This window comes from Podospora pseudocomata, assembly GCF_035222375.1.
Source record: "Podospora pseudocomata strain CBS 415.72m chromosome 1 map unlocalized CBS415.72m_1, whole genome shotgun sequence".
Lineage (NCBI taxonomy): Eukaryota > Fungi > Ascomycota > Sordariomycetes > Sordariales > Podosporaceae > Podospora > Podospora pseudocomata.
In genome coordinates this window covers 1,325,343-1,351,554 of record NW_026946363.1, presented here as the reverse complement: position 1 = coordinate 1,351,554, position 26,212 = coordinate 1,325,343, and the positions used below count along the sequence as shown (strand labels likewise).

Genomic DNA, 26,212 nt, shown 5'->3' with positions numbered 1-26,212 from the left:
AATGTTAGGGAAAGTGGTGAAAGTGGTTGAAAATGCACATTAGGCTGGGACGAAGTGTTGTGATTCTCTTTCCACGATAACATTACTGGTATCAGAACGGTGTGGAAGTCCATAGGTGTGTATCCTTTCGTCTCACATCGCCTTCACCCATACAAGTCACTATTTGAACCCGCCTCAACTCGATTGGAGGCATTGTTTTCCTACAAGCAAGTTGAGGCTTTGTCTTCGCCATCCATGAATACAATTAGTCTTTTATTAAACCCTGATCTTCCCATTCTCCAAGACCGTGATTCATCAACGAAACTCCCAAACTCATTACACAGTATAGAACAACACCAACCCTACTAAGCCAAGCCATTTTCCTACCACAACAGCTCTGACATCAGCCTCCCTACCCATACTTATCATGCTTCCCCTTAACCTTCAAATCCAACACCGCCTCATGGTAGTCCCCCTCCCTCCTCGCCCTCTTCAGTCGTTTCACCTCATCCTCATCCAACCTCCTCCCCACCGCAGCCTCCAACTCGGCCCGGCTAATCTTCTCCCTTGCCTTCTCCTCTTTTGAAGCCTTTAACTTGGGTTTATACCTCGCCTGCATCCTGATCCTCAACGTAGTATCAAACGTAATCTCCGTCTCATCCCCCCTGACCTCAGGGGAAGCATTCGCTTTTGAGGACCGCGACGCTCTCACAGAAAGGAAGGTATCCCTTAGCGTTTGGATCTGGAAAGTGCCGGGGGTGTCGGCGGTGGGGATGACGGAAAAAGACTCGAGGGGGGTGATGGCTTCGGAGGTGGCGGAGAAGAGACCGATTTTGTCGCAGGAGAGGTATCTATTTTTCTGTTAATATCGTACACCAACACTCAGGGGACGGGGTTACTGACTTTCCATGATGCCCCTTGAACCGGAAGTGTTCTGTCCCTACAATCCGATTGGCCACCCAGACCTGCCGCACATCGTGCGGCTCGGCGGTGATGGGGTTGTTGTCGATGATGTTCTCGATTGGGAGGGTGAACACCTTTCCTATGGCGTCGCATGCCAGCGCGGTTGGTGGTTCGGTTGGTAGGACGAACATGATCGGACCGGAGATGTCGGCTGTTACGTCTGCGGAAACCCAGCTGTCGTCGTCGGCGTCGGCGTCGGCGTCGGCTTCGGTGGAGGGTTTGGCGGTTTTGAGCTGGCGGTTGTCATCGTCGTCTGCTTTCCCGCTAGCCCCGCCGGTGCGTTTCCTCTTTTTTGGTTTTTTATCTCCTTTGAAGGTGAGTGCTTTGACCATTGTCGCAATGGGGGGATGAATTGTGATGCTGTAGTTGCAAACAACGTCAGTGAGGCTGGGGCAAGTGGTTGATGATGATGGTGACGATGATCTTATCGTTATCGATAGGCGCGTTGGAAATGTCTTGGCGTGAACAGGGACCTGCCGCCTTGAGCAAGTCGGCCGGCAGTGGGAATGCTTGGCGGTCCGCCCCGCTGACCTGGTACAGGGAGCTTGAAGATGTGTAAGTAGATCTCGTGAGATAAAAGTTTGCTTCCCCTCTTTTTGTTGGATGTTGGATTATTTGTCTTGTAACATCTTTGGATCAAAATGGCCCCTATTGCTCAGGCTGTGACTGTCTCCCTACAGGAGCTAAAGGACGGTAAGTCAGGGTCCAGGGATCACTTTGCGGGGTGATCTGTGTAAGTGCAATCGCTGATGTGTAAAAATCTCTAGGAACGGTGTCGTTTGAGAAGCTCCAGCAAGCATTCGGCCCGGATTCTCTGGGTATCTTGGTTGTCAAAGATGTACCACCCGAGTTTGCGAGTCTGAGGCATCATGCCCTCTCCTATTCGTCTTACCTTGGAAACCTCTCCAAGTCTGAGCTGGGTAGGTTACATGTGAAGGGTCATGGCGGCTATGAGCAAAAGTTGACCAGCCACAGATAAACTCGAGAATGAAAAGGCCAAGTACCTTACCGGATGGTCCCTTGGAAAGGAAACCCTCAAGAACGGCCAGGTCGACACATTAAAGGGCTCTTTCTATGCCAACTGTGCTTTCTATGTTGACCCAAAGCTGTCTTGCGCAGCGCCCACCGAGGAGTTCAACACTGACAACTTCCCTGAATATCTCTCGCCCAACATCTGGCCGGATGATGCGACGCTACCCGGCTTCAAAAACTCTGTCGAGGATCTTTGCCGTCTGATCATTGACGTTGCCGTTTTGGTGGCTAGAGCGTGCGATAGGTTCGCCGAGAAGGAAATTGCCGGTTATCCCAACGGTTACTTGGAAAAGGTTGTGAGCACTTCGACCACGACAAAGGCTCGCCTGTTACACTACTTCCCCGAGGACCCCGCCAACGCGCCTCCTGCGCCGATAAAGGCGAGCGAAATCGCGAATGGCGAGGGCAGCGACGAGGATGACTGGTGTGCTACCCATCTGGACCACGGCTGTTTGACCGGTTTGACTTCGGCCATGTTTGTCGATGAAGCCAAGACGCCAGCGGTCGCACCGGCTTTTGAACAAACTTTGGCCGACAGCAAGCCGCTGAAGTTGGCACCTCTTCCCGAACTTGATGCGTCCCCTGACCCGGCATCTGGTTTGTACATCAAGTCTCGTACTGGGCAAACGGTCCAGGTCAAGATTCCCCGCGACTGTATTGCTTTCCAGACGGGCGAGGCATTGGAGAGGATTACTGAGGGCAAGTTCAAGGCTGTGCCGCATTTTGTACGGGGAGCTCGTGCTTCCATGAGCGATGGCCGGATTGCGCGCAACACGCTTGCCGTTTTTACCCAGCCGAACCTGGGTGAGGAGGTTGACATGGAGCAGCATATTACCTTTGGAGAGTTTGCGAGAGGAATCGTGGCCAAGAACACTGTTTCTTAGATGGTAGCAAATGAGACGTTCTGTACGGTGAACCATCAATATCGACATGGTGTTGTCTGTGGAGGCTGAGATGCCGAGGCGTTAAGATGCCGGAACCCCTGCTTTGTCGATCTTGGCATGCCGGCTTGGCAGGCCTTCTAGCGCGATTTCATGCAGCTTTTGTCCGCCGGGAGCTCCCTGTCTCAAGTTCACCATCAACGGACGGCGGGAAGCTCCGGGACTTCCAAAATTGCCGCTTCCAGGTCGAGGGCTGAAGGTTGCGCCGGGCCGATATCTCGTCGGTTATCCATTCCTTTTTCCTTCTTGAACCTCTGCTTCTTCAACGGCCTTCTCTGTCCGCTCAGTTGACTGGAAAGACGACCAGCAGTGTCTTACTCGGCTTCCTACTTACCCCTTCAACTCAACTGTCTGGCCTCTTCTCTCTAAGAGCTTGAACGAAGAAAGCTCCGAGGCATCCGAGCAACATCACACACGCAAAGGATACAGATGGTTTCGCCTAACCTCATCCGGTCAGCCCTCTGGCTGGCCGTGCTAGGCACAGCATCAGCTCTTCCCGGCTCAGAAAACCCGAACGCTCTTGCGCCCCGTCAACCCATCGACGCCGACCTCGTCCCCCCTCCCACCGACAACGACGCCCCTCCCGCCATCGACACCACCAAACTCGCCGGTCACGAATTCGCCGTCTGCCACAACCTCGACGGCGACTACAAACCATTCTGCCTCCCCAAACACAACGAAACCTTCAACCCCGGCGTCCTCAAGTACATCACCTGGGACCCGGCCTTCTTCTCCAAAGGCCACACCCACGAGAAAGCAAACCACACGGTCAAAATCATCGGGTTTTACCTCACCCCCGAAAGCGACACCCACCAAGCCTTTGACTCTGGCGAAATCTCGTGCGCATGGGGTTTTTACCAGTGGTCCGTTACCCAAGACCTCATCAACGCCAACCCATTGTGGAATGAAAAACCGGGAAACAAGGCGAAGCACTTCAAGCAGAACACACCAACGACGATAACCCTGAGGATGGCGGCGCTGCCGGAGGATGGCTCGCCCGCGGAATGGCATCAGGGACCGACGGTGCAGATTGTCAAGCCGAAGAAGGGGCCGAATAAGAGTGATGGGAAGAGGCACCCGGCGGACGATCAGGTGTTGTATGTGGCGCTGCCCACGGTGGCGTTTTTCTTGATGGCGATTGTGATGAGCACGTTGTGCTGTAATAGGGGGGTGAGGAGGATTGATTTGGGGAATGTGATGGGGAGGAACAGGAGGAGTGAGAGGGGGACGGTGGGGAGGAATAGGAGGGATAGGGGGCAGTATTCTAGGGTTGATGGGAGGGATATGGAGCTTGGGAGGGGGGTTGGGGAGGGGAGTGGATTGGGGGTTAGGAAGGTTGATTAAAGGGTTCCCGAGACAGATCTTTGAAGGGTGGACCGGGTTATGGAACGAACGTCTTGGCTGGAGAAGGTTGGACTGCCGGACCTCAAAAGGGGCAGGCCGGTCGGCTCTCGGATCTTGGATTTGAGTCATAATTGGATGATAGTTTGGAAGATGTGGCGCGGCTTTTTAGAGTCATATACGTTGTATATAAGTTTGCGATATAACTTGTCATAAACGCATATGGAATGGCGTCAGGGGTTGGTGTCTTTATTGTACAAAGGCAAGCTGAGAACTAGATATGGTGGTGGTTGAGTTTTACATGTATAATGAGAGAAAATAACACTGAATGAATTGTACACATGTACCTAGGTGGAGCAGGTGTATCGAAAGAGGTGAAAGTGCACAAAGCTACACATCTGCCTGTTGAAGCAACAGTTAAACCACAGGATCACAATACAAGCACGAAAAGAGATATAGCAGTCTAGGGTTTTGTTAAAAAAATGTATTGAAATTATATGTTTTGGTTTATTGATGCTCCAGGCATCTACAACCGCACCACACCTTACCTTTTATCAAACACTCACTCGCCTTACTTACCTTCCAGGAGAGCCATTTACCCACCAAGTAATGAGCAAGAGGCTGCGCTCAACGAGGGATCCACTAGTACCCATCATCAGAGGAGACCTCGTGGTAATCACAGGTTGCCGGAGGAGGAACAAAGGAGATCACCAGCGGCTTCAGACCAGAGCATGCACCGCCCTCTTGGACTAACTGACAGGTCTCGATGCGGACCTCAGCCGCGTCCTTGCAGCCGCAGAGGTGGTAGGTAAAATTGCTCGTATTGGCACATCTTGTTTGTTGTTTTGGGTTGGTAGTTTGAAGTGGTGGTATGTGTGTGTGTTTGGTTCGGTGGTTTGATCTGATGATGATGATGATGATGAGGAGGAAAGTTGTTGAGGAGAGAAGGAGGGAAGGGTTTAAATAGAGGAGAAATTGTGTGGCATTGGAGTCTGTATAATGTGATTATTGGAAGAGCAATGGTGTTGAAGATGGAAGGGGGGCATTGTTTTGATTATGATGGGATTGATCGAAGTTGATGTGAAGTGGTTTCTGACCTATGGGTTTGGCTGAGTACTAGACTGGTGCTGTGCTGAGACGAAAATTGCTATAAATAGAGGAGTATCGAGATGAACAAAGCCAGTGAAAGAAGATAATGGGATTGTTTCCATTCTGTCTACCCTTCTTATCACTATATAAAAAGCCAGGCGCCCTCCCATGAGCTCGTCAATCTTTTCTCATCATCAACGCAACAAACCCACACAACTAACTACTTACACAAACCTTCACAACTCACAACCTTCAAAACTATTACCAACCTCACATCACCCAAGATGTGTCTCTTCCGACAGGGTCTCTGGCTTTGCGGGTGCCCCATTCATCCTGCGCCCGTTTTGGTTAATCGCTGCCGCCTTTATCACATTGGTATGAGCTGTGAAATCCTTAAAATCGAACAGAGGACGTTTGATTGTCCTTGCCGAGCTCATAGACATGAGTATAGGTATGTGGAAAGGAGGTAAGTGAGATTCAAATCTCCCTGGTGGGGATTTTGTTGGTGAGAATAATACACACTCTTTTATAAGCCCCATTTAATTTGCTTTCTAATCTTGGTTACGTGCATTAACGGTGTGAAATTGTACATGAATGGTATTTCCCTTGGACTCGGAAGCACTGAAACAATTCAGCCCTCGGGGTCCTACTACAAGAACAAAGCCACTGGAATAGGCCATTTGATGACAATTTCTTGTTCTTGTAACAAAGAGAAAATTGGGAAATAAGATAGACAGACTACTCTCATGTTGAAATGGTAAAAGGTATGTATATATATACGTATGTATGTATGTATGTATGTATGTATGTATGTATGTATGTATGTATGTATGTACACATGTTTGCTAAGAATGGATATCTCGAAGCTGGCTGGTCACACGATCAATGCTGAGAGACGACCATCGTGAAGGTCTTCTTCGTTTTCACTTTGGGCACTCACTCCTGTCTGTCAAATAAATCATGGGTAGAAAGAAGGAAGATAGGGAGGGTATTCGTTGTGCTTCATACACACACACAAATAAGTCAGTCATGTAAAAGATGGATAACCAACCAGCAGGCAGATCTCTTCTCCCTTTAGCCTGCTTCGAGAGACACAGTTGCTCGATGGATAGGATAAAACCATTCAATTTGTCTTGGCTGGCTGCTTATTTATCTCTTAAAGCCTATCTTTCTGTAGCAATTTCATACTTCCTTTCGTCCAAAATATGCCAGTCAGGTAGATGGTAGGTAGCTTGTATATATCAAATAAAACTCACTCACTCACTCTCGAAATTTGAAACCAACGATAACTTGAAGTTTTTACAGGAAAAAAAATTTATTTTGTTAATGTATGTATGATCAGCAACAACCTCCACCTGGGACGTTTCCACTTACCTACCCAGATTCCGTTCCGGACTTATCTCCCCAGCGCTCTCACTTTTGCAGACTCCTTACACCCTCCAACTTCCCATCTGCCTAGCCAAATCCTCAATCTCCTGGCACCTCGAGCAGAGCCAGCCCCTATTCTTGGGTCTTACCGTATCGCCGCTGCAGCGGCCAGTAGTGGAATAGGAGTGGCAGTTCATGATAAGCTTTTGAGGCTTATCAGAAGGGATGCCGCAGTAGCAGTAAAGTTTCTCCCAGAGGCACATCTTGGGTGATGATGTTGGGGGGTTTTGTTGGGTAATGTCTGCAAAGTGAGAGTGAGGAGGGCTGTTTAAGTAAGTTTTTGATGCTGATGATGAGGAAAATGGAAGGAGAGGAGGGAGGGATGAAGGGGGCTTTTATACTGTCTTGGGGAGTTGGGGATAATTAGGTTGTTTAGTCTGCTTCAAGCGGGTCATTCTACTGACTTGTGAACAATGTATTGCCCGCGCTACTTCCATTGCATAATTGTGTTATCCAGTCCGCTTCAATAGCATCGTCCATGTTCTTCCGTCCTTTGTGCCCTTGCGCGTGGAACAAACAGCATCCTTTGTCCTCAATCCCAACCATACGCACCGTCCTGCTCCCAGTTCGAGTCCGTGATTGATCACACTCTCATATGTATCTGTTAATTCATTTGAGGTAAGTTTCGTCGCAGCAAGAGCAAAAGCTCGAAATTACATAATCAACCTCAACTTAGCGGCGGGACGAAAAACTATCCCAATTGAAGACCAGCATGCGCGCACACAAGCACATTGATTGAACGTCTATCAGTAGTCACTTTAACATCTTAACAAGCAATTAATCAGGACAATATTTTCTAGTGAAAAAAAGATAGAATATATTAAGTACATCAACATAGACGTCTCCTCCAGGGGACTCTGCACTTACCTTCTCACCTACTTAATTAGTACGGTTAGCTTGGGTAAATCGGGGTTCGCCCTCATGCATTTATCACAAGAATCAACCCACCTCACCCTCGTGAAGTTACCACAGGGGTAATCATCGCCTCCATGAGCCTCCCGGGCAGCCCGCGGTCGCACCGTCGTAGTAGACGGAGAGGCCCCCTAACGTTGTGTCCGCACCGCCACTAGTGTTGATGGTAGAGGCACATCTTTGGTTATGATGTGGTGTGAGATCTAGGGGTTAGTACTGGAGTTGTTAGTGATCGGGCTGTGGTTATGAGTATAAGTAAATTGTTGTTGATGATGATGAGGAGCAAAAGGAAGGTTGGGAATATCGACCAAAAACCGTCATATATACTCCCTGCAGTGAAGATACCGTGAGGTTTAGATGGCAGCATTGTTAACAGTTCATAACTTTTATCCCCTTCCCCTCCCAAAAAATTCGGTGCTCCCCTCACACTACTCTTGTCACAACTCTTTATGTCTGTCTGTGATCAGCACACCGAACAATCCCCAACCCTTCTTCCACTTGCTTACCTTTCCCTAGGTATCCATCCCAATCCCAGCCAAAATTCCACGTGGTCTTCCCACCGCCACCGCCGCCGCCGCCGCCTTCCCTCCCAACCGGCATGTGTATGTGCACTCGCTCGCATACATGCTGCTGCTGTGCGCCGCAACCTCACACCTGCAGGTAAATCATTCCACCCAACCACACCCATCACCAAAAATAGATTTATTTTTAGCAACACCCATCCCCACTCCACCACACTACCCACCCCATCGCCCGCAGAGCCGCCGACCTCCCCGGGATCGTTGTAGTATGTGTCCCCCACCCTTCCACACTCTCTACTTGCATATTGGACTATCAATCCGACGGCATATACGATCGTACGTACATACTACCCATCCCATTTACCCTCCAAGATAGATAGGTAGGTAGGTAACAACCACCCCACCCGGTAGACTCAGATGGAGGAGTAGGCCATGCGACGAGTTGAACAACAGCTTAGCTAAGTAAGGTGTAGCTAAGCGGTAGACATATCATCCGCAGCTCCCCGTCCCTGGCGCCCCCATCAGCCCTACGGCTCGCAACTTCTGCTCCGCCCCCATCTCCGATATGCTTCAGGGTACAGTCGGGTCAGTTGTCTAGGCCATGCTTCCCCTGCTCGGTGGTCAGAGCTCCCCACAGAGCCTCAACTTCTGCCTCACTGCTGCTTTGACCGGACTGACATCATCCCTCGGCCGAGTCCTCCGACACTTCATCCTCGCTGTCAAAAGGGGAAAGGCCTTGCATGTAAAGCTCCAAGTTGCGAAATATCTTCTTTATACCACACCCCTAAATCACCGCTAGAAACATAATTTTCCAAGTACAAAAAACGCTAGATAATCGTTCATTGCGATTCATCCATACCCCCCAATATCTCATCATAGCCTGTCCTGTCGCGTCCAGTTTTAACAATACAAATAAACGCCTTGAAAATGCCCGCCAAATACAGAGTAGAACCCTATAATAGAATAAGTCTGATAGAAGAAGATAAAAAGAAAAGAAAAAAACCGGGTTACACGGTATCCAACAACAAGAAGAATGAAAAACACAAAGTATGGTACATGAAAGGATGTTCAAACATGCCTTGCCGCTCAAGAATCAACCTTTACACGCTTCGCATCTCCGCCAATATCAACATGTTGCTCAGGCCCGTGCCCGTTGCCGCTAATCTCGGGGCTTTTCCGCTTCTGTGGGACCGGGTCGTCCCTCAGAAAGGACGGCCCGGTGCTCACCACGGGCGTAGCAAAGTTTAGTGGACTGGGCAGCGTGTTGCTGTCACTTCCACGAAAGTTCCACTCGGGGTAAAAGCTGCTGGGACTTGGGAGAAACTCATTCGTCATAAATCGAGATGGGAGCGCGGAAACAGGGGTATCAATGTTCATCGAGTTGTTTTGGTGAGAAGCGGGAGGAGGTCGGGCAAACGGGTTCGGTGGGCCGGTTGCGCCCGCTGAGAGGAGCGAGGAGGCGGATGGGGAAGGGGGCGGGAGAACAACCGACTCAGGTCGCCTCGAGGGTTGTGAGGTGGCATCCGTCGTGGTTGTTGTGTTGCGGGGAGATGCCGATTCGGCCGTAGCACTCCCGCCATCAGACTCGTCGGGGATTTGCACCTTTAGTCGTGGCCGAGATATGCTTCCGATGCGCAGACTATTGGACCGGGACGGTGGCGTAAACACAGTCTCGGGGATGGACGATAGCGAGCCATTTCGCTTTATTTGTGGCTGGGCTTGGGTGTTGGAGCGTTGGAGATGTGGCGGCGAGTTTGTGGTCCCATTCTTTCCCATGTCCAATGAAAGCGATCGGTTGCCCTGCGGCTCCGACTTTACTTCTGGGTGAAATGCTGCCAAGTGTTGCGAGAGAATAGATCGGTTTTCATCAATAGGCGTAAAGATGCTGCCACCTTTGCGCGGTGGTGCCTTTTTGATGGCGGTGTCCAAAAGAGGCGGCTGTCGGGGTCTGTCGACAAGTTCAGGCTTTGCCATGGTCTCTACAGGGGCTGGCGGTTGGGGCTCCTGGGGAGGTGGCCGGATCTGTGGCAGTTCGTGCGATGGTGGAGGGGCCAGGTGTTGCTGAGGTTGAGGTGGGCTCTGCATGGGATGCATCTGTGGTTGTGGCGGACTAGGGACCATGTGTGATGGCATAGTGCGAGGAGGAAGCTGAGCTGGCAATTGGTGAGGCAGCTGTGGTGCCTGAGGTCGAGGGGGAGACACTGAGTGACGCGGTGCTGGTGGCCCTTGTGCCTGCGGTGGGTAGTTGGGCGGAACAGATGATCTTCTTCGCTCTTCGGCAAATTGTTGCATTTGTTGCGTGTGCGGTGGAGGGCCAGGGTAAGGATATTGCGGTGGCAGGCCATGAGAAGCATTAGGAGGCATATTGGGTGCATTATGAGGGTTGTAGATAGCTGGCTGGGGCATGAAAGCATATCCGTTCACTGCCTGATGGGGAGGGCCTTGCGGACCAACTTGAGGACCACCCATTGGTCCCATTCTTCGGATGTCATTGCGTGATGATGGCCGCGATCCCATCTGAGGAGGCTGAGGAGTATGGCCTCGAGGCCCTGGGCCGAACATGCCATTTGGAATAGGAGGTGACGCTGATGGAGTGTGGTGTCTGATGTGTGGGGGGAACTGAGGTTGCGCCTGGAAGTGAGGATGGAGCATTGGAGCGTCCATCCCGTCTCCTTGCGGTGGAGTGCCGTTTTCGTCATCCTCCTCCTCGTCATCGGCACCGCCATTGAAGTCGGATGGGCCCTTGTGCTCATTTGGACCGCCGTGCTGTTGCGACATGTTAGCCAAACTCTCCAAGACAGGGGATCGGAATTTGAAACATACATAGGTGTACCGCGTGATCAAATCGCGCATGTCGCAGGATGAATACTCGTAGAGCTTCTTATTACTGCCGAAAATGAACACGGCCACATCTACAGAGCAAAGCACGGATAACTCGTGCGCTTTCTTGAAGAGACCACCCTTGCGCTTCAAAAAGGTGCTGTTGCGCCAGAATTGCATGGTCAGCGACGGGATCTCGGCAGCGCTGGGATTTTCGGGAATAGCTTACACAGAGCGATTTCTGTCATCCTTGATGGCCTTGATTTCAATCTTTCTGCGTCCCATCTTGTCGACTGAGTATCGGCAAGTGTGTGGGAGTGAGAGCTGCTAGAGGGAGCGAAAGGCGTCGCGATGCGACACGATCGCAACGGTGCTCGTGGCAAAGGACAACGAACGGCCTCTCTTCGTCGGCGACAAAGAAAGATGATGGTGGTTCGGACAGGGCGCACTGGGCGATGTCGTCGTCGACGATCGGTTTGGCGACGAGTCCACCGGTATGCAGGGTCGAATGGCTATCCTATCTGTGGATAGCTTCGAAGTGGGCGGATGGTGGAGATGGGGTCTGGGGTATGTCGACCTGGGGCTGGTCTCTGGTGCTCCGTGAAGCCGTGAAGCGTGAACACAACGGGCCGCGACAATGGCGATGAAGGGCGGTCCAACGTCTTTTTGTGCCTTCGGAAGTGGCAGCCGTGGTAGATGTCGATGGGCCGACGTCAATTCCTTTGTTCTGGGCCAGGGTCGCAAAAGATACGTACTCGACGCAACTTGCGGCGTTCGATGTCAGTTCAAGAGAGAGATCCAAAAATAGAACTTGGGGGATGGGGAGGAGAAAAGGGCAGAGAAGCTCTACATGGCTTGGCAGCCCTCTCGGAGACGCATCGTATTGGCCGGATGCCCGTACAGGAAACAGGGTCGGCCAATTCGGACTTGGATGCCATGCGGCCGCACTGTGCAGTAGTCTGCTGTAGTCTGCTGTAGTCTATCTATCCAGCAGATGATTCAAGACCCAGGAACCACAATGAAGGAACGGCAATGGGGAACGGCTTTGACGACAAAAGATGCCTCTAGTCAGTGCTCCATTGTTCCCAGAGATGTCAGATCTGAGACGTGGTGTAGACTCGAGCTTTCATTCACTTTGACAGTGAACAAAGACGGGGACGAGCCCTGGAGGGCTCGACGGGGGTCGAGTGCTGGGCACCGAGGATACGTACTTTTCTGTAAGCTTTTGCTGGTTGCTGCCAATCAACCAATATACCCGAATGGAACTCCAATGCCATATCAACCACTTCGGCTCAAATGAGTAGTGCAGCACATATTGAAATGGTCCCATCGCTCCGGTTGGTGAAGAATATTCGTTTACAGGGTTTTGTGTCGCTCCTCCTCTTCCATCATTTTCCCAGGTTGTGATGATTCACAGCAAAGCCATGCGACGCCATCAGCCCCAAACCGCCATTCCTCAAACGGTGGAGTTGCACCGTGCACGAGTTCCAGGTTGGTGCACAGGTTCGTTTTGGAGCTCCCAGGCTGGCCGAACCCCTCCTTCCCGGTTCGGCTGTCATCATCAACTTCAAACATTCAAGCAGAGAACCTGGAAAGAGGAGGAATGTCTTCCGCCTCGGGCTCTTGTGAAAGTCTCTTTCGAACGAACCCACGGAACCGGTTGATGAGGGGTCCTGCTCTGGAACAAGAGGTCCGTTCCAGCTTCGGGAAAGAAGCCACCGTACCATCATCAACAAATTGATTGCTTCAACCAACCTGCAGCTCAACCCCCTCCAGGCCAAGACTTCGTTATCGGGGTGGGATCGAGACCATTCAGACCAGTACCGAAGCCATGTAGCTCCGGATCTAACCTCGATCTCGTAGTCGACGTTGAATTCAACGTCTGGGCATCCCCAGCGACCCATGAACACAGGCACTCGACCGCAAAAGTGAGGGGCAGAAAGCAACGCCAACGGCACTGAGGGTCGTGGTTCCTGAACCCTGTCCGCCCAGCAATGCAACCCGGTGCTCTGCCGTCCGTGATTGGTGAGCGTCAATTTTGCCCACTTTGCTCGTAAGCGCCGCGAGAGGTGTTGAGTCTTGATGTGGGCTAATTAGCTATGTTTCTATTCTTAGACAAGACATTTGATTCGCTGCTCAATCTTCAAATCTGTCCGCCTTTCTGTTGTCACCGACTTGACACCGACTTGCTCATAGCAGTTGCAGCTTGGCATATCAACATCTTTGTAGCCATCATCACCTTGACGGCAGCTCGTCACACGCGTTGCTCTGCTGCTTTGAGAATATCCGTAAGCGGTGCGTCTTCGCATCTTTCTCCCGCAAATGGGAGGCTTCCCCGCCATCACCAGCACTCCCGTCCCATTCCATCCGAGCCCAGACGGTTGAACCTCTCCAATATCGACCCAGAGCTCCGGTTCGCAACGTTCGGCGGTTAACACAATGATAAACATAGCAAAAATAAGCTTTTCGATACTTTTCTGTTGATCCCCGGGTATGCACTCTGCACACCGTCCCCATTATCATCACCACCTACCAGATCACTTCATCAGCTGGCCTCGTTTATCACATTGTTGCTATAATCTATTTTCCTGTCATCCAAACCAGGGACATCATCACCAACTCCACCACATGCATACATCTTGAGTCTCACCAGTCCTCAGCCAACCATCATCCCATTCATTCAATATATCACCGTTGTGTGTACCCACTTCTGATGAACCCATTCCCCTTTCTCACTGTCACCCATCTCCAAAAACCCTCCCCAACTGCAACCCACACATGATGTACGTGATATTGTCTCCCCTCCCTCTCTGCCCCCAAACTTAGATCTCCCCCAATATCCCAAATAAAGAGATCTGTGTACAAGAGATTGTCCGGTAGCGAAGCCCAGTCGAGTGCCGATTGGGACGGCAGCGCGTCTGTCGTCAAGACCAGGCAAGCGCAAGCGCCGACTTACGCCATCACCCCCCCTTTTGATATGCCGGGCACACGGGACGTGTGCAAGCAAGATGACGCCACGAACAAGCCTCCATTCTCTTTAGACTGTGTGTGGTCTCCAGCATGTATGTAAATCACGAGATCAACACCCCGTTTCCCTCATGCCACTTGGCAGCATAAGCCTAGGGAACCCAGACCTTGTTTACCTACCCAGCCTTACACTGACCGAACCGCCGGGCCAATGCATGGCCCAAGGCGAGACCCAACAACACAAGAGTTCGGAGCCGGCAGGCATGACATTGTAGAGGACTTGACCAGGAAGACAGGCCGGGCTGGCCTCAGTAGGCCAAAACAAGGATGGCTGAACCAACCGGCCGGTTGTCTCACCTCCCGTAAGGCGCAAGGCCAGGTGGAAAGGCCGTGTGGTCCGAAGATCGTTACTGCGGGCCCGGAGGTTTAGTCTTCCTGTCTACCGACTGAGCGGCTGGCTGGCTGGCTGTGAGGGGATTTTGGGCCAATGAGGTGTTACATTTTCTCGGCAGCCCTATCTGGGTGCCATATCTACGTCTCAGACAACCAGACTACTCACAGAAGAGCGAGAATGCGGGAGGTTGTTGACTGTCAAGCCTGCGTTCTTGAATATGCCGTCATACCTACCTACTCTCTCCAAGTATAGGACCCAATATATCCTCCCGGTCAGCATCAACGAACCAACAACATATGGCATGCATAGAACTACCGGGATTCAGGGGGGCAGATCTCCAAATCTGTTCTATCCCAAGAAACCTACATGAGCAAACAATTACTGATCGGAATGTGGGCACCCATCTAAACGCCAGGATCTTGGTGGCCGTTTAATCTATCACCCCTCCAAAGATCCCTAAGAGCCTTACCCCAATGTACACACTTCTCAGGCACACCTTTGTCAACTCACGTTGCCGCTCACAGACAGAACCGAGTGAATACTTACTCACAAAATGAATAGCAAGCCAACCCCCACATTTCAAACAAATCTTGGTACCCCACCGGTTGTTTTTGTTCTCTTTTTGGACTGTGCACACTGGATATCGTTCTTGTAAGCTGACAGCGGTTCTTGACAGTCGAGGTTCTTGTGTAACTACCAGCTGCCATACCCCCCCCCCCCTCCCACACACACACACATATACCTTACATCACCCGCTCATAAACATAGAATCTATATACCGCCCTGTTAAGCACCCATTTTTGGCATCATGACCAACCTAACGTGACTTCACCTCACATCCACTCACCGGCGTTTAGCCATCTCCAATTCTTTTCTTGTCAACCTTCAAACTGAGTACTCCAACTTACCCCTTTCCTCGGCTCTCCTGATTCATTGTCACCAGCAAGGCCATGTAACAGATAGATTGATCACCACTCATCCAAGTCCCGTGATAGGGCTGGTATGTATCGCATTCATTATACACGATTTCCATAATTATGTACACTGCAACAACCTCCACTAACATCAACACGCTCTCTCTTGATATCCCCAGCTTAACGCCCTTTCATCCTCAAACTGCGAAACTTCCCCCACCTCAAGACATAGAGCGCCAGATCCTAGCCCCCTCAATGCAGTTGAAAAGACACTCTCCTTGAACGCCATGACCTTTTAGTCTTGTCCCTTTGGTAACGCCAAATGTAATGTAGACCGAGCCGCCCACCTTTTTTTCCCAAAACCGTGAAACCCCCACCCATCCCTAGATACCCATTGTTGTCCCTCCTCAAATTACCGAGTACATCAATCAAATACCAAACGCCTGCGCAAATAAAAGGGGTATGAAGTAAGTAAGCCTCAAGCGAGAAACCGATCCCCCCTCAAAATACTCTGCTGTATCCCCACACAAACCTCCATGCCTCCTCCCGTAATCTCCTTCCTGGCCAGTAAACCGGGTTGGCGTGTCTTGCGTGCCAAAGGTCGATGTCCGGTACGTCGCAGATAGATTGGTTGCCCGACTGCCGTACAGTCTCCTGCCTCAAGGACCATGATCGATAGCTCCAAATTAGAACTGCAAGTTTAGCATACCAACCCCCGCACCGCACCGCGGCGCCTCCCACCCCTACCCCCTTCATCTCGCCCCAACGGCGGGAGACACTCCTCTCTTCAAAGAATGAAACTGGCCGCAACAGGCGCGTCGCCAGATGCAAGTCCAGCAGCGTCGTCGGGGTTCTGCTCGCGGGGTCGAGACCCATTGAGAAGCGGGCAGAGCCTTTTGGGGGTTAAATGTCAGCCAAGTGTTGCGTAAACGCAAAGCATGAAGTTGTTGACAGTAAGAAAAGACAAAAGAAAAAGAAAAAGTAAAAGAAAAGAAAACTTGTGAAATCATGACTCGCAGCTCTTCCACGATCATATCGGCGGTTTACGTCTCCTTAGACCACGCCTTTCTTGGGTTGCTGACCAGACTCCTGTCAAAGCAACATCATAAGAGCCCAAGCTTCACCACTGGGAAGCATCGGTGAGCAGCTTGCTCCGCTGCGTGTCCAGCTCCCGCTCTTTGCGAGCAGTCGGACGATTCCACGGCTTGCGCTTCTTCTTCGGCTTCGCCTTGGGCTGCTCCACTACCTCCTCTTCCTCCTTCTCCTCCTCCTCAATCTCCTCCTAGAGCTCCTCATCGTCGAAAGAATCACACAAGGGGCTGGGGCATACACACTTCTTGTTGGTTTTGATATGGCCGACCTGGCCGCAGTTCGCGCACTTCCTCGTCGTGCCCGGGACCTTTTCTCCGCCGGGACCGGGTGAATCGGGGCCGTCGGCGCCGCCTTCCTTCATGCGCTGCTGAAGATCCTTCTGCTTGGTGCGTTTGGCTGTTCGGATCTTGTTCTTCTGTAGACGCTCGAGCTCAATCGCAGCTCTGCCAAAACGTGTTAGTTTCCGTGCACTGCAATGATGGTTGATACTAACTTTTCAAGAATGAGCGTATCAGTTTCCTTGTCTCCGGTAAGCTTGATATTGTCAAAGCTACAGATATCATGTCAGCAAAATCCAGGTTGAATTGACTGTTTCTGAGGGCAACAACATACTCGATCTTCTCCATGGCTTGTTGGCGCCTCCTCTTCAGGTATTGATTGATGACCACGGGGTCGTGAACGACCTCTTCAACAGTTTTAAGCTCGCCGTTCTCATCCTTGATTTGCCGGGTGATCTTCAGCTTTCTGCCACCACCCACAGCGCTGGCATGGCTCTGACTGATCTGGCTGACGCCATCGGGGACGGCCGGGCGGGAAGGAGCCTGACTCTGGGTGTTGAAGCGATCATCCTCGTCTTCCTGTGCCAAAACATCGTCGTCATCGTGCTCCTGCGCATCCTGCAGACTTTCTCGCTGGCGGTTCCAGATATCCTTGAGAGCTTCACTGTACAGCGTGTCTTGGTTCTTGACGTTGTACATGTGCCCGCCGTTGGCCTTCCGTTGTCGCTCTATGGCATCGGCGGATGTAGCATTGGGACCTTGAAGCTGCTCTAGGAAACCACCCTTCATCGAGGTGCGGAGGTAGCTGACGCCGAGACCTTTGCCCGTCGGGTCTCCCGCACCGTGAACAGCGATCATGGCTTTGCCATGGCTCGCATCAATGAAAGCCTTGGTGAGCCTCCACGGCGCCATTTTATTAGCAAGTGCATCCGGAGGTAGCTCGTCACCGGCTTCATTCTCATCGTTGACCATGCTGTCATTAACTTCATAGCCGCCGTTCTCGAGTTCGTGTGCGCCCACCTGCATGGCATCCAACAGGCAGACCTCTTCAGGCCTAACAAGCGACCGGATCTCGCTTTCCGGCAACATTTCGTCGCCTTCCTTGAGCGTCCAGTTGCGCTGCTCCTTGCGGAAGTCTAAAAATTCCTTGAGCTTCTGACGGTTCTGTGACTCGTTGGACTCGGCGACGTGCTTTGTGATATCGCTGAGCGTGACATTGTCGCTGTTCCTGAGCAGGCGATATGAAACCATCTTGAGGCGGTTTTTGGCAATGTTGGTCACACGTCGGGAGTGAGGTCCTGGCACTTCCATCGAGGGAAGAATCTGACCGACGACGAAGAGATGATCAATGTTGCGAATGTACCAGCTCGCCCCTGATTTGCCGGTGGAGCTGCGACCGACGAGGAAATCAGTCTTTCTCGGGCTGTGCTTGAAGATGGGGGCTCGGAACATCTGGTTGTGAAGAGTAGGCACAGTTTCGCCCGGATGTACCTGGCCAACCATGGCAAACGGAGACCGGTCCTCAGGCATCAAGACACAGTTCTCGCCAAGCTCCCTCTTCTCTCCCTTAGAGTTGGAGTCAGTGCCCTTTGAGCGACGGTAGTAGTTGATGATCTTTTGACCCATGCCGAAGTTGGAAAGTACAATGGGAACCTCCTCGCAGTACTCCAGTAGTACAGCGGTGGAGCTGTCGTTCATTGAGAGGTCGGCAGATGTCCTGAAGGCCTCTGGAATCTTCTTGGCCCTCATCAACTTGCGCTTTGAAGGCTGAGGCTTGGAAAACCTGATGAGATGCTGACCATCCTTCTTTGGATGGAATTGCGGCCGGTGATAACTGTGCGGGTCGCTGGCAGTAAGCTTGACCTTGTAATATGGCCAAGACAGCCGCTGGGCAGGCATACTGTGCTCGACGGGAATGGGTGCCAACGTCGCGCGAACCTTGCTCTGAGCGTTTTCCTTGAGGGCATCGTAGGCCTGGTCCGAAGAAAAGTTGAATCGTTGAGTCAATTCGCGGCCAAGGCGTCCATTTGCCAGGCGGACCGTCTTGTGCTGGGTCTTGCGTCTCTTGGCGGCTCGTTCTGACGACTCGACATCATCCACAAGAAGGAACGGGTCGTTCATGTCCAGTATGACGCGCTTCCCGAGCTTGGAGGCAGCTTGTTCGTAATTGTCAAAGTTCGGTGCTGTAAAGGTTGGGATAGGCGGGAGGCCTTTTGGTATCTCCAGCCGCCGTTTCTTCGAGGCAGGCTGGTTATCCAGAAACATTCTATCCCACTCGTCGTCTTCGTCATCTTCGTCAGGCTCAGACTTAATGTGCCTGTCTTCAGTGACGGAGTCGACCTGGTTTTGGCTTTGGAATTCGGCAAGCCCGACGACGCTGTCCCAGTCATCGCACACAAGGGCGATGTCGCGCAGGGTGTACCCACCTAATTTCTCATCGCCAGACTCCCCATCGTCCACGCTGAACACCTCAATATCGGCTTGCTCCAGGGGCTCATACTCCTCTAGAGACCACAGACCGCGCGCCTCGGCATCTCTGATCCTCTGAAATACCGAATACATGGCAGTGCCAGGAATTCTGAAAAGCTTCTCCTGATCAGCCTCCAAATCCAAGCTCAGTTTGCTCGGCACGAGGTGCTTGGGAGGCTTCAGAGGTTTCTTGGAGATCCAGGTGGCAACTTTGGGGCGCAAAAGTTCGTTCCAAGGCAGAACAGCGTTCTCCTTGAATCCCGGGTAGGCTTGCTTGACGGCTTCCACGAGATTCTCGGCAGGGGCCGGAATGTTGGGATCTTGGTTGGTTTCGTCCAGGCCAGGGTCATGATCAAAGTCGAAGTTCATGGCCCGCAGTTCCTCCAACGACTTGGCAGGCTCGTCAATATCCATACCGTCTGCATCAGGAGCATTGGAATCGGCGTCGTTATCGTCGTTTAGCCCGTCAGCGGGTTCCGGGGAGGACCTGAAGCCGGCGTCACCAAAGAGGTCGTCCTCATCGTCATTAACGTCCAAGGGCGGGCCCGTCGCTTCCTCCTCCTCGGGCAGGTCATCTTCGTCGCTCAAATCCATGTCTTCAAAGTCGATAGCATCGTCGGCTTTGTCGGCCTGGTCGATGGCGCCGCCTGATGCGACATTGCCGATGATGCCATTGAGTTCGCCGTCCTCAAAAGCGTTGTTGATCTTCTTGATGGCGGCTTCGTCACGGGCCTCAACATCAGCCCAAGCCTCGTCGTTAAGATTGGCAAAGTCGAGTTCGTCGACCGCCATGGTGTCAGTGGTAGCGGTTGGAATGTCGGGAATGGGATGGGTTTGTAGTGAGAGGGTTTGGTGAGGTGCGAGGTCGCAGCTCAGGTCCTCGTTTGGAATGCGCTGGATGGTACACGGCTATCTCATCGTTTTGAGCGCCGGCGACCTAGAGTTTGGCTGCCCTCGAGTGCCGTGGCAGGGTCGGAAGCCTGGGGAAAGGTGAATCACGATTTGGCGATGTGTGGTTGCGATTTGTCTCCGCTGGCCTCGCTGCCTTTGTTAAGTCGCGGCGGGCGGGAAGCAAAGTCGCGCCAAGAATTAGCTTCGCAAGCAGGGGCCTTCCCCAGCTTCGCTTTCAGGTGGGGCTTTGAAGGTCGGTGCCGAAAACCTGGGCTGGTCTTTTTTGGTTTGGAGTCTGTGCTTTTGACGGGCAGTCTTGGTCGAAGGAGGTACGTTGTAGAAAAGAAGGAAAGCTAGGTGTCCTGACAGTTAAGAATTTCTGTGGTGGCTTCTCCGTCTGATGAATCAATGAGCTGGTGTGGGCAGGCAACTGCAATGGAAATCCATCAAGGTACAACAGCTCACTGAGGCACACTTTCAGTGGTTGTACTTGCCAAGGCTGCCTTCCATGCCCCACTGTTTTCTCTTAAGAGCAGGAACGCGCCGTCTTGCAGCTCTGCGCCCACCCCTCGTACTTCGAGAAGCTCAATCATTCTTCACGCGACTGGTTCCATCTCTGTCGCCTGCAACTTACTCCCAACAAACTTAAAATCTCATCTTTCACACACCATCACTGATTCCACACAGATTCAATTGATAGCTACAGAGCCCATCATCATATTATACGACATCACAACTTACAACATGGCACAACAACCGCTCCCCTCGTCGGTACAACCGACGGACGTCTATGGCGGAGGTATGCTCCATCATCTGCTACCCCCAGGAGGAGCGCACATGCTAACAATTCCGCCCCTTCAGACGAAGTCTCTGCCATCGTCCTTGACCCAGGCTACATCAACACCCGTGCCGGCTTCGCAGGCGAAGAAATGCCTAAGCAGGTTCTCCCCTCGTTCTACGGCCATATCACCTCCTCCAATCGCGATGTCTTCGGCGACCAGGCTATGTATCCCCGTGCTGACTTCGAAATCCGCAATTACATGAACCGCGATAGCGTCGTGGAGGACTGGGATGCCGCCACCAAGATCTGGGAGCATGCCCTTGTCAACCGCCTGGGCATCCCCCGCCCAACCCCGCCCAGCAAAAACGGCCTGAACAACAAGCCCAAACCAGCAGCCGAGGGCGAAGATGTGGAAATGGCCGACGAGGCTGATTTAGACGAGACGGAAAACTACGAAAAGCCCATGGCGGAGAATCCGCTATTGATGACAGAGGCGGCATGGAACTCACCAAAGCAGAGGGAAAAGGCCATTGAGATTTGCATGGAGAATTGGGCGTGTCCTGCGTTTTGGCTGAGCAAGACCCCGGTGCTGGCTGCCTTTGCAGCGGGGAAGGCGACAGCCTTGGTATTGGACGTGGGAGGGTCTAACACCAGTGTCACGGCGATTTTTGACGGCATGGTGCTGAAGCGGAGCGTCCAGCGGTCGCCTGTCGGCGGTGTATGGCTCAGCAGCCAGATCAGGTCGCTCTTTGAGGCCAGCGAGCCCAAGGTGGAGGTTGTGCCTACTTTTATGGTGGAAAACAAAAAGCCGGTGGAGGCTGGGCAACCTGCTGACGCCAGGCTGAAGACTTTTGATTTCCAGATTTCACCCTCCTTCAGGGCCTATGAGGAGGAGAGAGTCTTGAAAGAGTTCAAGGAGTCTGTGGTAGAGGTTTGGAGGGGCCCTGGGAGATACCTCGCGCCAGGAAACGAGGACTACGCCAAGAACCTACCTGGCCGTGTGTTTGAGATGCCAGATGGCAGCAATCAGATGTGGCGCGAGCAACGCTTCAAGGTTGCCGAGGGCATGTGGGATGACAACGCTGCCTTCCCCAGCGCCACCGAGGAAGGAAAGATCACCAAGGCCCAGACTGTGCCCGGCTTGATCAAGGCAGCACTCGACTCCATCGATGTCGACGTTCGACCTGCCCTTTTGGCCAACGTTGTCGTTACCGGGAGCACAAGCTTGTTGCCAGGGTTCACCGACCGCCTGAACCACGAACTCACAGCCATGTTCCCCAGCGTCAAGGTCAAGCTTCACGCCGCCGGCCTCAGCAGCGAGAGGCGGTTCGGGGCCTGGATAGGTGGCAGCATCCTCGGGAGTCTGGGCACATTCCACCAGATGTGGATCTCACGAAAGGAATACGAGGAGAACGGGCCTGGGATCGTGGAGAAGCGCTGCAAGTAGGGTGGTCGGCCAACCCGACTTTGATGGAGAGGAAGGTGAAGATGTCAGAAAAAAGCTCGCAACGGTGTATGCTTGAAGGTAAGCGAAGCCCTGGAGGAGGAGGAGGAAAAGAAGACGAAGGAGGTCGAGGAGGAGGAGAAAAGGAAGTGGAAAAAAGTCAGGGAGGAGAAGAGGCAAGCAAGGAGGAGGGGAAGGGGAAGAGGAAGAAAGTAGCTGCTGAGGAGGAAAAGAAGTAGAGGGATGAAGCACCTCCAAGGGGGGGTGGCGTAAGGGCGTAGGGGTAGGGGTAGGGCATGCGCTGGCGTTATGTGAAATTTGAGTGAGCCAAGTGAAAGAAGGGGAGGTGGATTATTCCGGGGGCACCTCTCTTTGATCGAACGAGGAGTCAGCGTAGGGGAAAAGACCGTGGTCTCTAAAAAGGTCCAGCGCTGGTTTTGACTGTTGTTTCATTTCAGGTGCTCAACGAGCCTTGTCTGGGTTTTTAGTTCTTAGAAAAAAATACGGCAAAGTATTGTATGCTCCCTCTCATCGACACTTGGTTTCGTGATCACAATCTCTACCTACCATCCCCTCCACCTAGGCCAAACATCCACCACCTCGTCCTCCCTCCCCTTGCTCCTACTGTCCACGATCAAATACCAATCAAAGCACGCGCCCGCGATGCAGCTGTGATTAGGCCAGATTCTCACCCTCTGTCCATACTGCAGCGGGATCTCGTCCTCGGGTTTACCATCCCACACCAAGATGCCATGTTCCTGGGAGACTTTGCCCACTTGCCAACCGGGGTGAACACGGGGAAAGTCAGGACCTGGGGTGGGGTTAGAGGTGAGGTTACCGCCCCAGGGCATAAGAAAGCCCCAGCCGGAGTAATCCACTCCGGGGATGCTGCCCTTGTCGGTGACGGGTTCTCTGCCGAGGGCGAGGCAGCCTGCGTTGATGAGAGCTTCGGTGGTGGAGTTTTTGCCGCGGGAGGGGTAGAGGGAGGCTATTTCTGCTAGGACACTGATGGCGATGTCGTCAGCCTTGAGGAGGGAGGAGTCCCGGGCGTGGGTGGCGAGTTGTTGGAGGTCGAGGGTTGAACTTGGGGGTGTTAGCTGAGTACCTAGGAACAGGGAGCAGGGAGGGACATACTAAACCCCGGCGTGAACTTCAAGGCTGAATGGGTTTTCTCTTTTTGACTGGGCGGTGATGAATGCTTTTAGTTTCTGAACTGAACTATCACCGTTGTTGTTGTCACCAGATGAGATGATGCTAGGGTGCTGGATGGTGGTTGCGGTAGGTGTCGCACCAACGGAAAGGACTAGCTTATGCCCTGGGCTTCGTTTTCTGATCGCTTCGGCAAAGTCGAGACAGATTTGGAATTCCTGGGCTAGATAGCCCAATGCAGCCCAGTCAGTCCTGGTGCCGTAGCTGTGGCCTGCGTGGATGTACACCCCGTGCAAGACACACTTGTTTTGTTTCTCCGCTTCGAGAACGGCGTCGATGAGGACTTCGGAAGGGTGGCTGCTGTCCCCCTGGGTTGACTCCCCCGTGGCGAAACTGGGAGAGGGCTGTACGCCTGCTCGGTGGTAGCCACCGTCAATCTTGATGAATACCAGAGGGGGGTAAGCACCCGTTGTGTGAGCAATAGTTGCGGCAGAAACGAGTTGGTCAGAGTGGTCAATCATAAGAGAAATGGAATCCGGTCCTAATTGCGCAGATAGATCGGCTAGTCGAGAGGCCGCGGAAGGGAAGAGGGGAAAGGAGAAGAGCACGTTGACTTTTCTCCCCTTGGACTGGTATTCTTTCAGCAATGGGAGGATATTCTCTGCTTCGATGATGGTTGAGACGACAATGTTCACAGGAGTGGACTTGTCATTGCCGACTTGGAGGCGGGTGAGCTCTGTTGTCTGAACAATGTCAGCTCATGACCGGCGACTTATTCTCAACGACGATTTATACCTTGTGCGTCTTTATGTGAGCCCGCCAGAGCAGACCAAGTTTCTCCGTCGCTTCCAGCATTCCATTGCAGTTCGTCTCGAGTTTGGCCAAATCGAGGATCACTGATGGGGTGGGGACTTGGTCGAGTGTCTTGCCAACGAATCTGCTTTTGAGCTGCTCCTTGAGGGAGGCATCGGACGTGGGTGAATCCATTTTGCTTGTGTCTTTGAATAGGTTGTGAGGCTCACGAGGTTTAGCTGTTTGGCGGGAAATGCTGGACACGAGGTAGTTGATGTTCATCGGCTTGCCCTCCTTCCCTCCTCCCTGATCGAACGTACCCCACTTGTGACTCCTCAGCGTGCTTACTTACGGATGTTCGGCCTTGCGTGATGTATTATACACAATCCCCCAAACTCTTTACGTAGAATAATCTTGTACCGACGTTCAATTGCTTATTCCTTGCTATTTCCACGACGTTGTGTTGCTGCTGTAGTGGGTGCCCCGCATCTACACCATACCATCATTGTTAAATACTCGATGTAATCAATTCCCGCTATTATCTCAATCAACGCTCGCTATATATTTGACTAGGTTGACAACTTTAGCCTACTTCGGCCTTGGAACTATAAAAGTATGGAAAGTGCAACATATCGAAGCCCAGAAGAACTTTTATGTCATCCTCAATAGCATCCAACTATCCACAATAACATCAAAGTCCTTCTGCACTTCGCCAAGTTGCTTCCCCTTCCAAGACCGAAGTACGCCACTAGCTCCGCACAAACAAAAGGGTATCATTACAAAAACAAACGCCCGCTCTGTTTAAACCCTCGTAATAACATCCCCATCCCCTTCTTCTTCCCCCCCATACCCATAAAGCACCTCACAAACCCCCGCCAGCGGCACATCCATCACCGCATCCGTCCCCTCATTCCAAACCTCCCTCCAATCCAACCCCCCATGCTGCCCCCCTCCCCCTTCCTCATCCCTATTACTTCTCCCGGACCCCTTCCTCCTATGCCCCTGCCCCCTATCCCTCCCCCGCTTCCCAACAGCCCTTATCCTCCCCCGACTATCCACAACCGCCACCTGCGCCGCCTCATCAACCACGGTCTCTATGCTCCCCATCGGCAGCGTCAATATCTCCACATTATACGCCGCCAACGCCACGTATATATACACCAGCAACATGACGATAAAACTCGGCACCGCCAACGACCACCACCGGTTAGGGTAGTAGTATATCCCCAACGCGTGCAGAAACGGCGACGGGAGGTAGCTCCAGAGCAGGTAAAAGAGGAACAGGAGGCTGGAGAAGAGATACAGCACGAAGCCGTAGTATTCATACGTCGGCACTTTTGGCCTCGCCCTAGGTAGTGGTTCGGCGTGTTCGTCGTCCGAGGCGTCGGGGGTTGTTGGTCTGGAGGGTCGCAACAGGGATGTTAAAGAGGGAGATGGGGGTAGGGGTGTTGGCGGACGGCCGTAGAACGGGGGCGCGAAGGTGTGTTGCGAAAAGGGGGCCGCAAGGGGGAAAGAATTTGGGTTGCCGTCGTCTTCGTCGTCGTCGTCTTCTTCTGATAGGTCTGACTCGGAGAGGTATTCGCCTTCGTAGTCGGAGCCTGGGTGGGAGGTGGCGGAGGGGGAGGTTGAGCCATTGTTGTGGTCGTGATTGTGGTTGTGGTGTTGATGTAGACTGCTGCTGCCGTTGTTGGAGTCGGAAGAGTCGTTGTGGGAGGGTGAGTCGGAGAGGGGAGGCGCGTCCTCTTCGACTTCTTCTTCGGATGTTATCGACATTCTGACGGCATGTGGAGGGATTGAGATGCTGTGAGGCGTGTTTGTTGCAAGATAGAAAGGCGAGATCTAGAATTGAGATCAGGAGCTGGGCGGATTGTTAAGAGCGCCAAGACTCTGGGGCGCCCCACTGATCTGCACATGGGTAACGTAAGTTACAGCAGCGTGCATCCAATACGGTATTTTACCCCCTTTTCTTCAAACCAACAGGCGGTATTAAATCCATAATATATACAGCTAAATGC

The 26,212-nt window shown here is 52.4% G+C and overlaps 9 protein-coding genes across 9 annotated transcripts; 3 read left to right on the top strand and 6 right to left on the bottom strand.

Annotated features, from left to right (window-relative positions):
* Nucleotides 1-185: 185 nt before the first annotated feature.
* QC762_106630 (uncharacterized protein) lies at nucleotides 186-4,332 on the bottom strand. Its single transcript, XM_062885060.1, has 2 exons — nucleotides 883-4,332; nucleotides 186-830 (listed from the first exon to the last, which is right to left on the bottom strand). Exons 1-2 carry the CDS (start codon nucleotides 1,272-1,274, stop codon nucleotides 392-394), a joined length of 831 nt encoding a protein of 276 aa, XP_062747989.1. The 5' UTR covers nucleotides 1,275-4,332; the 3' UTR covers nucleotides 186-391.
* On the top strand, nucleotides 1,440-3,327 carry QC762_106620 (uncharacterized protein). The gene is made up of 3 exons (XM_062885059.1): nucleotides 1,440-1,635; nucleotides 1,710-1,862; nucleotides 1,918-3,327. Exons 1-3 carry the CDS (start codon nucleotides 1,584-1,586, stop codon nucleotides 2,856-2,858), a joined length of 1,146 nt encoding a protein of 381 aa, XP_062747991.1. The 5' UTR covers nucleotides 1,440-1,583; the 3' UTR covers nucleotides 2,859-3,327.
* Nucleotides 3,345-4,259, top strand: QC762_106610 (uncharacterized protein; the record flags this gene model as incomplete). The annotated part of the gene is made up of 1 exon (XM_062885058.1): nucleotides 3,345-4,259. One exon carries the CDS (start codon nucleotides 3,345-3,347, stop codon nucleotides 4,257-4,259), a length of 915 nt encoding a protein of 304 aa, XP_062747990.1.
* A 4,735-nt stretch (nucleotides 4,333-9,067) lies between the features above and the next one.
* RLM1 (resistance to lethality of mkk1p386 overexpression) lies at nucleotides 9,068-12,264 on the bottom strand. The gene is made up of 3 exons (XM_062885057.1): nucleotides 11,256-12,264; nucleotides 11,030-11,231; nucleotides 9,068-10,972 (listed from the first exon to the last, which is right to left on the bottom strand). The coding sequence occupies exons 1-3, from the start codon at nucleotides 11,309-11,311 to the stop codon at nucleotides 9,293-9,295; spliced, it is 1,938 nt and encodes a 645-aa protein (XP_062747988.1). The 5' UTR covers nucleotides 11,312-12,264; the 3' UTR covers nucleotides 9,068-9,292.
* Nucleotides 12,265-12,901: 637 nt separating this feature from the next.
* On the bottom strand, nucleotides 12,902-13,476 carry QC762_106595 (uncharacterized protein; the record flags this gene model as incomplete). The annotated part of the gene is made up of 2 exons (XM_062885056.1): nucleotides 12,902-13,079; nucleotides 13,142-13,476. 2 exons carry the CDS (start codon nucleotides 13,474-13,476, stop codon nucleotides 12,902-12,904), a joined length of 513 nt encoding a protein of 170 aa, XP_062747987.1.
* A 1,872-nt stretch (nucleotides 13,477-15,348) lies between these two features.
* QC762_106590 (uncharacterized protein) lies at nucleotides 15,349-20,697 on the bottom strand. Its single transcript, XM_062885055.1, has 4 exons — nucleotides 17,006-20,697; nucleotides 16,887-16,943; nucleotides 16,636-16,836; nucleotides 15,349-16,194 (listed from the first exon to the last, which is right to left on the bottom strand). The coding sequence occupies exons 1-4, from the start codon at nucleotides 19,930-19,932 to the stop codon at nucleotides 16,089-16,091; spliced, it is 3,291 nt and encodes a 1,096-aa protein (XP_062747986.1). The 5' UTR covers nucleotides 19,933-20,697; the 3' UTR covers nucleotides 15,349-16,088.
* ARP4 (Actin-related protein 4) lies at nucleotides 20,250-22,765 on the top strand. Its single transcript, XM_062885054.1, has 2 exons — nucleotides 20,250-20,830; nucleotides 20,893-22,765. Exons 1-2 carry the CDS (start codon nucleotides 20,776-20,778, stop codon nucleotides 22,257-22,259), a joined length of 1,422 nt encoding a protein of 473 aa, XP_062747985.1. The 5' UTR covers nucleotides 20,250-20,775; the 3' UTR covers nucleotides 22,260-22,765.
* Nucleotides 22,627-24,648, bottom strand: QC762_106570 (uncharacterized protein). The gene is made up of 3 exons (XM_062885053.1): nucleotides 24,201-24,648; nucleotides 23,391-24,148; nucleotides 22,627-23,339 (listed from the first exon to the last, which is right to left on the bottom strand). Exons 1-3 carry the CDS (start codon nucleotides 24,477-24,479, stop codon nucleotides 22,820-22,822), a joined length of 1,557 nt encoding a protein of 518 aa, XP_062747984.1. The 5' UTR covers nucleotides 24,480-24,648; the 3' UTR covers nucleotides 22,627-22,819.
* Nucleotides 24,649-24,998: 350 nt separating this feature from the next.
* On the bottom strand, nucleotides 24,999-25,970 carry QC762_106560 (uncharacterized protein; the record flags this gene model as incomplete). The annotated part of the gene is made up of 1 exon (XM_062885052.1): nucleotides 24,999-25,970. The coding sequence occupies one exon, from the start codon at nucleotides 25,968-25,970 to the stop codon at nucleotides 24,999-25,001; it is 972 nt and encodes a 323-aa protein (XP_062747983.1).
* Nucleotides 25,971-26,212: the final 242 nt, after the last annotated feature.